Genomic DNA, 13,371 nt, shown 5'->3' on the forward strand with positions numbered 1-13,371 from the left:
CTTGCTATAGGTGCCACTTTTAAATTTGTGGAATATGGCATCTGTTGAACATGCGCTCCAACTGGTTTATTTACTAATCTATACTGGAGAGTTGCATAGCAAAAACAGTTTTTGGTTAGAAGACGCCTTTTAAATATTCCAAACACCGAATAAAGAAATGTGCATTACATATTATATTCATTTATTTTAGTGCCTCTGCCGATCACTTGCCATTTACTGGTCTGAGTACAGTGTTTAATAAAACTGTTAAAATATCCCACGTGGAAGCATCAAAACACTTGTCATCACCTTGAAATATCAGCGCTGTAAAAAAAGAAAGAATAATAAAAAATGTACAATTTCGTAAAGGCTTTTCCTGGAAAAGCCAAATCCTTTTTCTGATTGATTGGAAGCATGTGCAGCCAGACAGAACTGCCTCTTTTAATTCAGTAGCTCCAATGAAAGAGGCTACTATAATTCTCCTCTGGCATTTGAAGGCTTCAAGCTGGGGGGCGACACCCCTGTTCCCCTCTATTCTACCTGAGCGAATAACAGGAGTCCCTATAGACTCTCAGGGCCACATCAATAGCAATGTACCCCAATACCTTTGTGTCATGAATTCTTCTGTTCTCCAAAGGGGTTGCAAACACCACTGTTATGTGCTGGAAATTGCATGATCCCTCCGGCAACTCCCTGCCAGTCCAGATGATGAGGTTCCTAGAAGTAACTGGACCCCTACAGCACAAACATAAACTGAATCTATACCTCAGTCCAGGCCCCTGTTCAGGGTTTGCTTTTCCTAAAGCTACACCAATGAAGCTGGGATATGAGTTTTTTCATAACAGATGTGGGGCCCCATTTTGCCCTTCCAGACTTGTATTGTCTACTTTATTACTTACATTGCTGGAAAATATGTTATTATGTCTTGCTAGATTAATGAGCCCATATCCCATATTCCTGATAGGGATGCACCGAATCCAGGATTCGGTTCGGGATTCAGCCTTTTTCATGTGAATTAGGGGCGGGGAGGGAAATCTCATGACTTTTTATCACAAAACAAGGAAGTAAAAAAATATTTCCCCTTCACAGCCTCATTTGCATTTGCAAATTAGGATTCGGATTTGGTTTGGTATTCGGCTGATTGCGAAGGATTCGGGGGTTCAGCCAAATACAAAATAGTGAATTGGGTGCATCCCTAATTCCTGATTTATATTTCTGTACCTAAGCTATGAAACATTCAGTTTGTGGTGATCTAAAATGCTCAGAACTCATGTCCAACAGCTGCCGACCAGCGACATTGGCAGTTCCAGCTTGTGCCTCATTCTATATCTATGCTCCGGCCAAAGCGTGGAATGCTGCCAATACTAATAATGCAGTGCATTGGAAAGTGAGTATTTTCAGTTCGGTACATCCCTGGTATAAACCCAAGAGCAGCAGTGCAAATCCTTGCGGTGTTTTAGGGGAGGAAGTGCATTATAAATGAGGATGAACTGAGCGTGCATAATGATTTCTATCTTTGCTCAGCTGTACTTAAGCATCACTAATGATGTCTTTCCGTCACAAGCAATGGCTAATTCCTCAATTTGGCCACAACAGCATTGTTAACCCTTACGCCTGCTTGTCTCTTTCAAAGTAAAATCTGTATTACTGCTAATTCTTAAAAAGGCTACATGCAAAAAATATCCACTTGATTGACCAGGGTTCACACAACCAAAAAGCGTCAGGGGTTTGATTTACAGCAGCCACTTAAGTTTTTAATGAACAAATAAATAACTGCTTTTAACTCAAGGGAAGGAGTGCAGCCTGTTTACCCCTTTATATCTTTTTGATTGACTTTGCAGTGTTGAAGCTCTGGATTGGTGTGTAACCTGCTCTTTTTGGTTCTTTCCCTGACATACACTTGAGCAATGCAGGGGGTGAGTCTATGCGAGCACATCTTTCTCTTTTTTGGTTTCCAAGGGTAATTCAGATAAATTTGACCAACTAATCCATATTGGTAACAGAAGTAATCAGTTGAATTTTCTGAAAATAAGCCCTTGTGTGGCCAGCATAACTGTTAAAGTGGCAAATAAGAGCCAGTTAATAGCACAGGTATCAGTAAGCAGGCTCCATGGATGGACTAAGGTGGTTGGTACCATTTTGATCTACAATATCCCATCACACACCATTGGTATTATAGTGCAGAGGACATAATTGTGACCGTTGTGCTAGTAAAACAATATTGAGTTGTCCACTTTAAGAGGCAATTTAGTTTAAAGGGCATTTTTTAGTAGCTTAATGGAAAAAATATCTTATATGCCTAAAAAACTGATAATGGGAGAGACCAGAGGATGTCTTGTCTTTGCCAGCAATGCCCCTGCCCAAGCCCAATGCCTTGCATAATATAGTCTTGAATTGTGCAGTGTTAAATCATCCTTTCCAAACCTTTTCTAAAATATTTTCTCCCTGATCCATCCAATTCTAATCCAAATTAAAAATGGGCAGGCTCCTTAGGCAACATGGCTGGCCTCCATGCGCCCAGCATATGTGTGTACGCTTATCAGAAAGACTGCTGAAGACCGGGAAGGGAGTTAAAGGACATACAGGTAGTGTGGGGACAAGGGCCTGGACTAGTGGTAGGGGAAATGAAGAGGTACGTGCCCCCAACATAGCGCCATAGGCATGTGCCTCTTCTATTGACCCCTAGTTTAGGCCCTGAAGAGCAGATATTCTGAAAAGCAAATAAGAAGCAACCAATGCAATAAAAAAAATATATGAAATAGAAGTTAGCCATTTAATAGTTGGTGTTGAGTCTCGTAGAAAAAAACGTTTAACCCCTTCACTGGCTGAGGGACAGTAGTGCCCTGCACAGAATTCAGGCATTTCAAAGATATCTAAGATACTGCTGGCAGGGAAATCAGCCAAAGTCCTCTTCTTTTCCCTTTCTATCAAAAAATAACATATTTATATTTAAGATCGTAATTGTATTTGTCTGTTTGCAGTAGGAATTAGATATTTTATCTCTACATTATAATTCCCATCAATTCCGAGCTTAGCCAAGGGTAAAGGGAGTTTTAGTTCACAAACAGTCACATGGTGCTATGATGGACATTTTTCTAGTTTAATGTGCTGCAGCAAACCCAGCAGAAATAGTGCTAGCAATTAAGTGCAGATCCACCCAGCAGGCCGGCTTCATAAACAGAAGCAGCACATCCAAAATAATTTGTTGCTACCCAAGAGACTAAGGTGTGAACAACAGACAGAAGGCTGAAGAGTCAGTGAGTCTTTCAGCTCCAGAAGCTGTCTCTGCTGCAAATGGGAATGTGTAAAAGCATTTACCCACGTGCTCTTCTCTTGATTTTAATGTCTCAATTTTCACACCTTATTGGTTTTGAATTGTGGATGAAAATGTGCGATACTTAATTAGGTCTCTCTTAAAGAGAGGGTTAATATTTAGATGCCAGAGGGGAGAGAAGTGGACTCAGCACTACAACGGCTCCTGCTGACACAGAAAAGCTTTCCTAGAATAAGGAATCTTGAAAAAAAGCATGAATGTACTGTATCATCTCCTAAAATCTTCACCCAAGGTGGCCATGCACCTGCCAATATAGGCTGCCCAATTTGCCATTTCAGACTGAGCTGGCAGTTTATTGGCTTTCTGATGGGCTCTTCACTCATGAACCTCTCAGCAACTGCTTGTTCTTCTGTTTCTACTGTTACATCCCAGTCAGTACTAAATATATGTGTGTATGCCTTTTTATATACAGGCATACTAAAGGCTTACTATTTATTTAGAGCACTGCCTTTTGAAGGGGCACATACGCATTAAAATACTGAGTTATCAGATGTAATTGATATCCTAAGGGTATTTAGTGTACAGGTATGGGACCTGTTATCCAGAATGCTTGGGACCTGGGGTTTTCTGGATGAGGGATCTTTCTGTAATTTGGATCTCCATACCTTAAGTCTACTAAAACATCACAAACATTATATAAACCCAACAGGATTGTTTTGCCTCCTAGAAGTATTAATTATATCCTAATTGGCATGAAATACAAGGCACTGTTTTATTATATGAATGTATTATTATTTTTAAAAAAAATTGAGAAACAGATCCATATCTGGCCATCATTCTGTGTCCATCAATGCCTCTGCCTCTCCAATTTGCTGGACAGTCATTTGCTTATTTCTTACAAATTCACACATTCTCAATAAACTGGAAAAGGAACGCGAGATAGAACCAGGAGCCCTCTAAGTGTGTAAGCCTAGCCTTAATGCTGATCCAGGGGTGCAACACTCAATTGGCCTCCTTACTCCACAAACATGGCAATAGCTGGCAATACATCTACATAAGAGCCAGAACACAGCATTTTTTCTCTGGTTATAAATTATACTTAAAAAAGTCAATGTAAAAATATACGCAACAGACAACTGCAACCTCATGTGAAAATACAGTCTAACCCCCCTCCGGAACACTGGAATCCATGACAAAACACAGAGGAAATTCTGTTTTAGGTAGCTAAATAATAGTCTTCTGTTTCATGTCATCAACATTCTGGGCACCAACACAGCTCTAGGGCAGTATGCTAGTCCTGCTACTACTTACTCAGCTTGTAGAGTGGAAGTTTGGAAACATGAAAGGGGAACTCACTACATTATTTTTTATTATTTATTGATGGACTTATTCTTAGCAATATTTCAGTAAGCCTTCCTTACTTACTGTATTTTGACCTTTTCTGGTTCTTTCCAACCTAAAGAAAAACTGCCTGTTTCTCTTCAATTTTAGAATTTTTTAATATTTTGTTATTGCTTATTTTTATTTTCAGGCCCTTTTGATCTTGGATTTCAATTTCAAACCTGCTGCCTGTTTGCTATGATAATTACTGCCTGGCAGCCATTAAACTGCCTGTGCACTGCGGAACCAAAAAAAAAAACCTGTATATAATGGAAAAACCACCAAAATAAAAAGAGCTAATTGTCTTGGAATTCTGCTGCTAACACCATACTTAAAGTTCATTTTTAGGTGAACTACTCCTTGAAAGTATTTTTGTTGGTAAGCTTACAGTGACAGTTAGCCAAATGATCAATGTAACTGCAGAATGGTATTTGCCTTAAGGGGAAAAAGGAAACAGACACAATATCCTAAATATATTCCTGCTTAAGCACATTCTTCTTTCCCATGGTTTTCCTGTCTTCTGCTGAGATTACACAAAAGGAAGCTATTTTTAGTTTTACAGAAGCAGAACAGTTTCAGTCCCAGGAAGTTCTGTAGCGTTGTGCGTCAAAGCATCATAATCACTTTCCTCTTTCCACTTCGCTCTTGTGCCATCAGCAACCTACCTTACTACCGCCCTGTATCCACCATACTACACATACTAAAGTGCATGACATTCACCTGAAGATCACTCTTTGGCCATAGATGTAAAGATCTTTAAAAGATATTTTCTTTATCAAGAGACCACAATTATCTCGAAACAATTGTTTAAATGTACGATGTGTCCATCAACTAAAAAGACCATTTCAGGCGATATTGCAGCAAAACTGAAGGGGAGCTGCCTGGTTGGCCCTACAAACATAGATAGATTGCACTGGGACGGATAAAGATTTTTTAACCTGGGCAATCAATTTTCTGACAGATGTTGGACGAAAAATCGTAAGATGTACGATCGTTCGAATCCCACTAACTTCACGATAATTTGACGGATTGGTTGGATTACGTTAAAATCGGTCGTTCGGCAAAGAAAAATCTATGGGGACCTTTACTCTCTAGTGAGGCCTGAACCCAATTATTTTCTACCTGAGTGGCCTGACACTATTTGTACAATTCTCTATCTCTCTACTGCACTAGGTGTACACTTCTCTACTTCTACTACCCCCTAGGCCTGACACTACTTGTACAATTCTCTACCTCTCTATGGCCTGACACTATTTGTACACTTCTACTACCCAAGTGGTCTGACACAACTTGTACACTTCTCTACCTCTGTGACCTGACACTACTTGTGCATTTCTCTACCTCTCTGTGGCCTGAGACTATTTGTACACGTCTCTAGCCCGGTGTCCTGACACTGCTTGAACAATGCTCTACCTCAGTGGCCTAACACTACTTGTACAATGCTCTAAATCAGTGGCCTAACACTACTTGTACAATGCTCTACCTCAGTGGCCTAACACTACTTGTACAATGCTCTAAATCAGTGGCCTAACACTACTTGTACAATGCTCTACCTCTGTAGCCAGACACTACTTGTCCTATGGACTACAAGTCCATTTCTCTCTAGCATGGGGCAACAAATACAGTTTTCTACCAAAGTGGCCTGGTAATAGTTGTATCAATGCAACAGAGAAGTTGGTGAAAAAGAGAGGACCAAAACAAAGGCTGTATGCAATTACAGGTATGGGATCTGTTATCCAGAAACCCATTATCCAGACAGTTCTGAATTACAGAAAGGCCATCTCCCATAGACACCGTTTTAATCAAATAATTAATTTTTTTCCCTTTTTTCCCTGTAATAATAATAAAACAGTACCTTGTACTTGATCCCACCTAAGATATAATGAATCCATATTGAGGCAATACAATACTGGGTTTAATTAATGTTTAAATTATTTTTTTAGTAAACTTAATGCATGAAGATCTAAATTATGGAACAATCGGAACACAAAGGTTACTCATGCGGAAAACCCCAAGTCCTGAACATTCTGTAAAGCAAGTGCCATACCTGTATTTAGGATCTCTCTCCATCTTCCATTACTGCATCTGTACCTCTGCCAGATGAAAAAACACAATAGTCTAATGTGTGTTAAAGACTCTAGTCACTACATTTGGTAACTCCATATTTTACTCACAACAGAGACAAACATGCCAAAACCCCCAGGGGAACCTCCATTCTTCATTGTATGCATCTACTGTATTTGTAGTGTGAAATCAGTGCACATCCATACATAGCAATTCCATATCAACCTCTGGGGTCCGTTTACTAAAGTGCGTTAAAAATATTCGCACAATATATAGACAGAATTTTCGCCAAATATGTTATCGCCAGTTTACTAACCTGCGGTAAATATAAATTTGCGAATTTTCTTGCGCAAGAATAATTGTTCGCCAGTTATCGCATTTGCTGAAAATAACGCTACGTACACATTAACGCATGGTTTACTAAACAGCGAAATGTGCTAAAGACAAAATTAACGCCAGAATATTCGCAAACTTTTACCGCCACATATGAAGTGGCGTAAAAGTATTTTTTCCGCCAGAAAATTCTCAAGGGGCAGGAAATATCCCATAATAATGTTTTTTTTTTACCCATCATTCTTTGCTGACAGGAGAGAGATCTGTAGCTATTGCTGACAGGATGTTTTGGCTTCTGCTTCTATCTGGTGCAACAGCAGCAGTTTCAGCTCAGAGGCGTATTATTGGCAGTGGCATCACAGTCCAAGGATTCGTCAGCCTCTACACTTTTTGGTTTCATTGGGATTGGCTACATTAAACTGTGCATTTCTATGAAGCAAAGAGATTGACTGGTATCATTTCCTATGATTCTATTGGCAGAAGGGTTTATATGATGCATAAATGTTTGATTGGTGTCACTCTGGTAATGTTGTTGGATGGTATAATCATCAGTCAATAAAGTTTATAAGTTTTGAAGATGCATTTCTGGCCATAAATGTCACAGTAAAAATTGCCATAATAACCGCCATAAAACAAGACTATTTTATAGCATAAATATTCGCAAAAACGTAATTTTTCGCCAGAAAATTCGCAACTCGCTAAAATTACCGCTAACGTAAGCTGGTTCCTTAACGTAGTTACCGCAAGTGATCGCAATGACTTCTGAGCGCATCGCTGTTTAGTAAACTTAGTCGCTGCGAATATTCTGGCGTAAAAATATTCTCAGCGATAACATGCGGAAACTTAAAGTCAGATTTACCGCACTTTAGTAAACGGACCCTTAAGTGTTGAACCAGAGCATGAAATCACTGTTAAACATGAATATGGCTCATTTGTTCCCTAAAAATTGCGTATTAAAGGGAGGCATCCGTATTGGTACAAAAGGTATGTGCAGCTTACCCATATACCGCAAGGACGAACACAATATCAATGAATAGATAAGCCTCTATTAGGAGTACATAGACTCAATATAAATACGGTTCCTGCTGAAATATATAGACAGTGTATCTACAGATCCACTAAGAGTACTTACACCTCCTCATGTCTTATACACACCCACATATGCCTTATGGCAGCATATACAGACCTTGTATTAATTACAGTTCCTATATGAATATATACCTCTCCTATTGCAATATACATAGTGTCAGACTGGGGTGTACAGGGCCCACTAGGGCTGCCACATTAGCCCCCCCACACCTCAACAGGTCCAGACTGAGAATAAAATAGGCCCAGGCATTTCAGATACACAGAGGCCCAATCAGCTCCCACCAGCCCACTAAATACTGACTTTCTATGGCACCTTATAGCAGCCCCTCTGGCATTTGCCAGAACCCCCAGATTGCCAGTCCGGGCCTGCACCCCAATCATCAAGTCTGCTAATAAGTCTGCTAGCCTACATTTGAGGTGTGTATCCCCCATTATGTTGCGTTACATCACATGACATTGTGTTGAGCTGCATCCAAATGTACTTGCAGTAGGAGTGGGGTTCTCAAAATCTGGGCAGGGAGTGGGCTTGGGTCGGAGGGTGACCCACTGGGTTTTTTCCCGGTGTCCCAGGGGCCCAGTCTGAACCCGTATATACAGACCCTGCATCAATACGTATGTCTCCTATCAGAATATACACACCCAGTATCAATACATATACCTCCTGTGCAAATATACAGACTCTGTATCAATGTGTATGAATCCTATCAGAATAAACAGACCCAGTATCAATACACATATCTCTTGGTGGAATATACAGACCCAGTATCAATACATACTTATCCTGGTAGAATATACAGATTGTGCATCAATTTATATGTCTCCTATCAGAATATACAGACCCTGTATCAATACATATATCTCCTGGTGGAATATACAGACCCATTATCAATGCATACATGTCTCTTATCAGAATATATAGACATTGTTTTAATATGTATGTCTCCTTTCAGAATAAACAGACCCTGTATCAATACATATTTCTCCTGGTGGAATATACAGACCCAGTATCAAGATTTATATATCCTATCAGAATATACAGACCCAGTATCAATACATATATCTCCTGTGGAATATACAGACAAAGTATCAATACATACTTGTCCTGGTGGAATATACAGACCCTGCATCAACATATATGTCTCCTATCAGAATATACAGACCCAGCATCAATATGTATACCTCCTGTGCAAATATACAGAACCTGTATCAATATGTATGTCTCCTATCAGAATATACAAACCCTGTATCAATACGTATGTCTCCTATGGGAATATATATATAGACCCAGTATCAATACATACTTGCCCTGGGGAATATACAGAACCTGGATCAGTACATACACCTCCTCTCAGGATATACATTGCATATTTGCCCTGTCAGAATTTAAGGACTGTGTATTAATACATACGCCTCCTGTCGGAATCTAAAGAGTGGAACAGCTGTTTTGACTACTACAAAGAACATGAATGAAACAGTACCAATGTGATTGCCGGCAAAGATAAAAGGCCAACCGGTTAGATCAATAACAACATTTAAAAAAGCATATTCCATAAATAAACATTTAAACCAATACGATGATTTTATTTGGCTCTGTGGCAAACACAAATCAGTGGACTCGATGATGCACAGATTGTAGCATTTGGATTTTGAAACTGCTAGCCCACCCAGCTCCTCTTTGAGAATGTGATTCTGCATGGCACCGCACACACAGCCGTGTGCCTTCACATTAATCATTCCAACATTCAAGTCGCTGTTTATGTGGCACTGGGAAATGGCTGGAGCACAGGAGACATCATAGTCCCCTTTTATAAATGCAGTGTTTATATTATATTTAATCTTGTAGTTTACTTTTTTTTTAAGTCAGTATCAAAGAGATCTCAGTAGCCACACTGGGCATCTGCCCTATCTAATGTCCGGGTCACAAAAGGTTAACAAAGCTGCCTAAGGTCATAAGAGGTTGACAGAACCCGATTTCAGATCCCTTGCTTCGCACTGCCCGTGTGCCTTAAGCCTCTAACCAGAACTTCAAGGGAGACACACGGGTGAAGCATGGCACAGTCTGGGCACTACATCTTGGAGAGACTCGGGGAAGACCAGCAGGCACCAAAACCGCTTAAACTGGTGGTTCACCTTCACGTTTAGTATGTTCTAGAGATGCTAATTCTAAGCAACTTTTGCATTGGTCTTCATTTTTTCTTTTTTCTATTTTTTCATTATTTGACTTCTTCTACAGACTCTTTTCAGCTTTCAAATGGGGGTCACTGACCCCATCTAAAAACAAAAGCTCTGTAAGGCTACACATTAATTGTTATTGCTACTTTTTATTACTTATCTTTCTATTCAGACCCTGCCCTATTAATATCCCATATTCTCATTCAAATCAGTGCATAGTTGCTAGGGTAATTTGGCCCCTAGCAACCAGATTTCTGAAACTGAAAACTGGAGAGCTGCTGATTAAAAAGCTAAAAACCTCAAAAACCACAAATAATTCAAAATGAAAACCAATTGCAGAATATCACTCTCTTCATAATACTAAAGATTAATTTAAATATGAACAACCCCTTTAAATACTTGATTAACCATCCCATCCTCCCAGAACAAGTCACTGGGTTCAGGTAACTGGGTTCACTGCCATGCTGGGCACTATACCTTCTCTCCAGCACCCCAATAACACCGGCTGCCTCTCAAAGCCCAGACATGCAAAACCATATGGTATATTCAATAGGCCATTTCTGTAGGCTCTTTATGGCAGAACAACACAATATACAGGTATGGAACCTGATATCCAAAATTCTCTGGAGCTGTGGTTTTCCGGCTAAGGGATCTTTCCATAATTTAGATCTCCATACCTTATATCTACTAAAAAATCATTTAAACATGAAATAGGATTGTTGTGCCACCCATACTGATTAATTATATCTGAGCTGGGATCAAGTACAAGGTACTGTTTTATTATTACAGGGAAAACAATGTAAAATGTAAATGTTTAAACATTTCAAGTATTAGCTTATAATGGAGTCTATGGGAGATAGCCTCCCCGTAATTCAGAGCTTTCTGGATAACGGATTTCTAGATAATGGATCCCATACCAGTAATTGCATATTGAAAATGATTATATAGATGCAGCCGTTGTCTAAATCAAGTTACTTTTGGCGCGTATATGATACTGAAATGACATTGGCAAAGAAGGGCTCATTTACTTATGGGCTGTAGCATAACAAAACAAATATCTCAAGGATAAATCCTATGTTTTTACCCTCATTAATGTGCATTTTGCCAAAGTTGTCTATCTGTGCCCAGGTGTGCATTCAGATACATGACAAGAACTGAGCATTTCATTTTTCTGGGTACAGTACACATGGATTGCAACACCCCCACTCACGTGTATGGCAGGCGGAATAGTCACATTGAATGGGTAAAGTAGACAGAAATGTAGGGGCAGTAAATCTGTGTATCACCAAAATGCCCTTTAATAAAAGGAGCCAGAGTTTGAGGGGCCCCTAACAATGCAGGAGGCTGAGCCCCCCCCCCCCCAGGAGTGAGCAAGGCTGTCCAAACTGCAGCACTTCCAGTTCTTACACTACAACTCCCAGCACCCTCTGACAGCCGCTTGTGGAAGTTGCAGTGCAGCAATAGTTGGAAGGCTGCAGGGTATTTATATAGGGCACATATAATGTTACAAGCATGACACAATGGGGCCCCAGAGATGATGGGGGGCCGCTCGCAGTAGGATAACGGGAGATGCGCTTGTCTTACCTCTGCGCTGAATTGCTGCTCCCCTGCGCACACGCAACATACAATGATCCCCAGCAAGGTGAGCACAACAAGCCCCACAGAGCGGCACAAATGTAACGGGCTGCCAGTGCCTGAGGGGAGCCAGACCATGGTGAGCTGATCTATCTGCTCCGGGAGACTGGCGGCTGCTTCCTTCACAAAGTCCCCGGTGCTGGAGGAGAGCAGCCGTGCGGGATTATCTGAGCATAGGAGATGCTGCGCTGCTGCGATACGAGGTGAGCGATGGAGAGCTCCGGTGGCACGCACACGGGGGAGATCTCATTCATAACCAGCGGCCAAGTGAAAACACGTTCCCCAGGTCTCTGTGCCTTGTTCCCTGCCCTTACACAGGCCGTGTGTGCCCAGTCTTCCTCCCTCCCCTGCCTTCTCTAAGGGAATGTCCATCCTTCTTCAGCTTGGATAACTCCGCCCACTCTTGCCTTCATCAGCACAGCTCTCACCCTAGAAAGCTCAGTGCGGGAGGTGGAGCAGCAGCAGCAGCAGCCTAGGGAGGAATTCAATTGCTGCTGAGAGCCCGGGATAACGTGTGGCCCTTCCCTTCTGATCAGCAATATCACTGCCACTTCAACCTCAGGCACCTGTAGACTAGGGCCAGTGTGTAACTAGTTGTTACTGGGCCCCATAGCAAATTCAATTTAGGGCCCCAAAATATTTATAAGTTGGCCTATTTTACCAAGATATATTAAAATTGCTAATTAATTAGGGTCTCACTGGGCCCCCTACACTCCTGGGCCCCCCTGCAACCGCAGGGTCTGCTTCCTCTATAGTTACGCCCCTGACTAGGGCAGAACTATAAGGAACTATACTGTGCTAGATATTCTCACTATATATTTCAGGGGTGTTTCTCCAGCTGTTGCTAATGACTACACTTCCCAGCGAGCATCCCCCTCATGCGCAAAAGTGCTCCATCCCCAACTGGGGACTCTGACTTCCTGAATTTATAGGCACCCCCTTTTTACTAACTCACCCAACCATTATCCTCTTTCATTTACACAGACACTTTCATTATATGGAAGGAAAATGCGGTTTAGTCATATTGTATCACAGATATGGGATTTATGATACGGTTGCTAGGGTAATTTGTTCCCTAGCAACTCCATTGCTGAAATTGCAATCTGGAGAGCTGCTGAATAAAAAGCTAAATAAAAACCACAAATAACAAAAAAAACAAAAACCAGTTGCATATTGTCAGGCACTTGTAGGGTAGGGCAGAACTATAAGGAATTATACTGTTCTAGATATTCTCACTATATATTTCAGGGGAGTTTCTCCAGCTGCTGCTGCTGAGTACACTTCCCAGCGAGCACCCCCCTCCATAGGCGAAAGTGGTCCATCCCCCAACTGGGGACTCTGACTTCCTGAATTGCCAGGAACCCCCTTTTTTCTAACTCACCCAACCATTATCCTCTTTAATTCCTACAGACACTTTCATTATATGGAAGGGAAATGCGGTTTAG

The 13,371-nt window shown here is 41.0% G+C and overlaps 1 protein-coding gene across 4 annotated transcripts in view; it reads right to left on the reverse strand.

Annotated features, from left to right (window-relative positions):
* Positions 1-13,371, reverse strand: part of mmp16.L (matrix metallopeptidase 16 L homeolog) — a 194,306-nt gene that overhangs the window by 178,539 nt on the left and 2,396 nt on the right. Inside the window, exon 1 of one of the 4 annotated variants that reach the window (XM_041565422.1) lies at positions 11,876-12,575. The exons of 2 other annotated variants lie outside the window; for them this stretch is intronic. In XM_041565422.1, coding sequence (XP_041421356.1) covers positions 11,876-12,004 — 129 coding nt within the window. In that variant the 5' untranslated portion in view covers positions 12,005-12,575. 4 annotated transcript variants of the gene reach the window in all.

The sequence above is a fragment of the Xenopus laevis genome, chromosome 6L (genome assembly GCF_017654675.1).
Source record: "Xenopus laevis strain J_2021 chromosome 6L, Xenopus_laevis_v10.1, whole genome shotgun sequence".
Taxonomy (NCBI): domain Eukaryota; kingdom Metazoa; phylum Chordata; class Amphibia; order Anura; family Pipidae; genus Xenopus; species Xenopus laevis.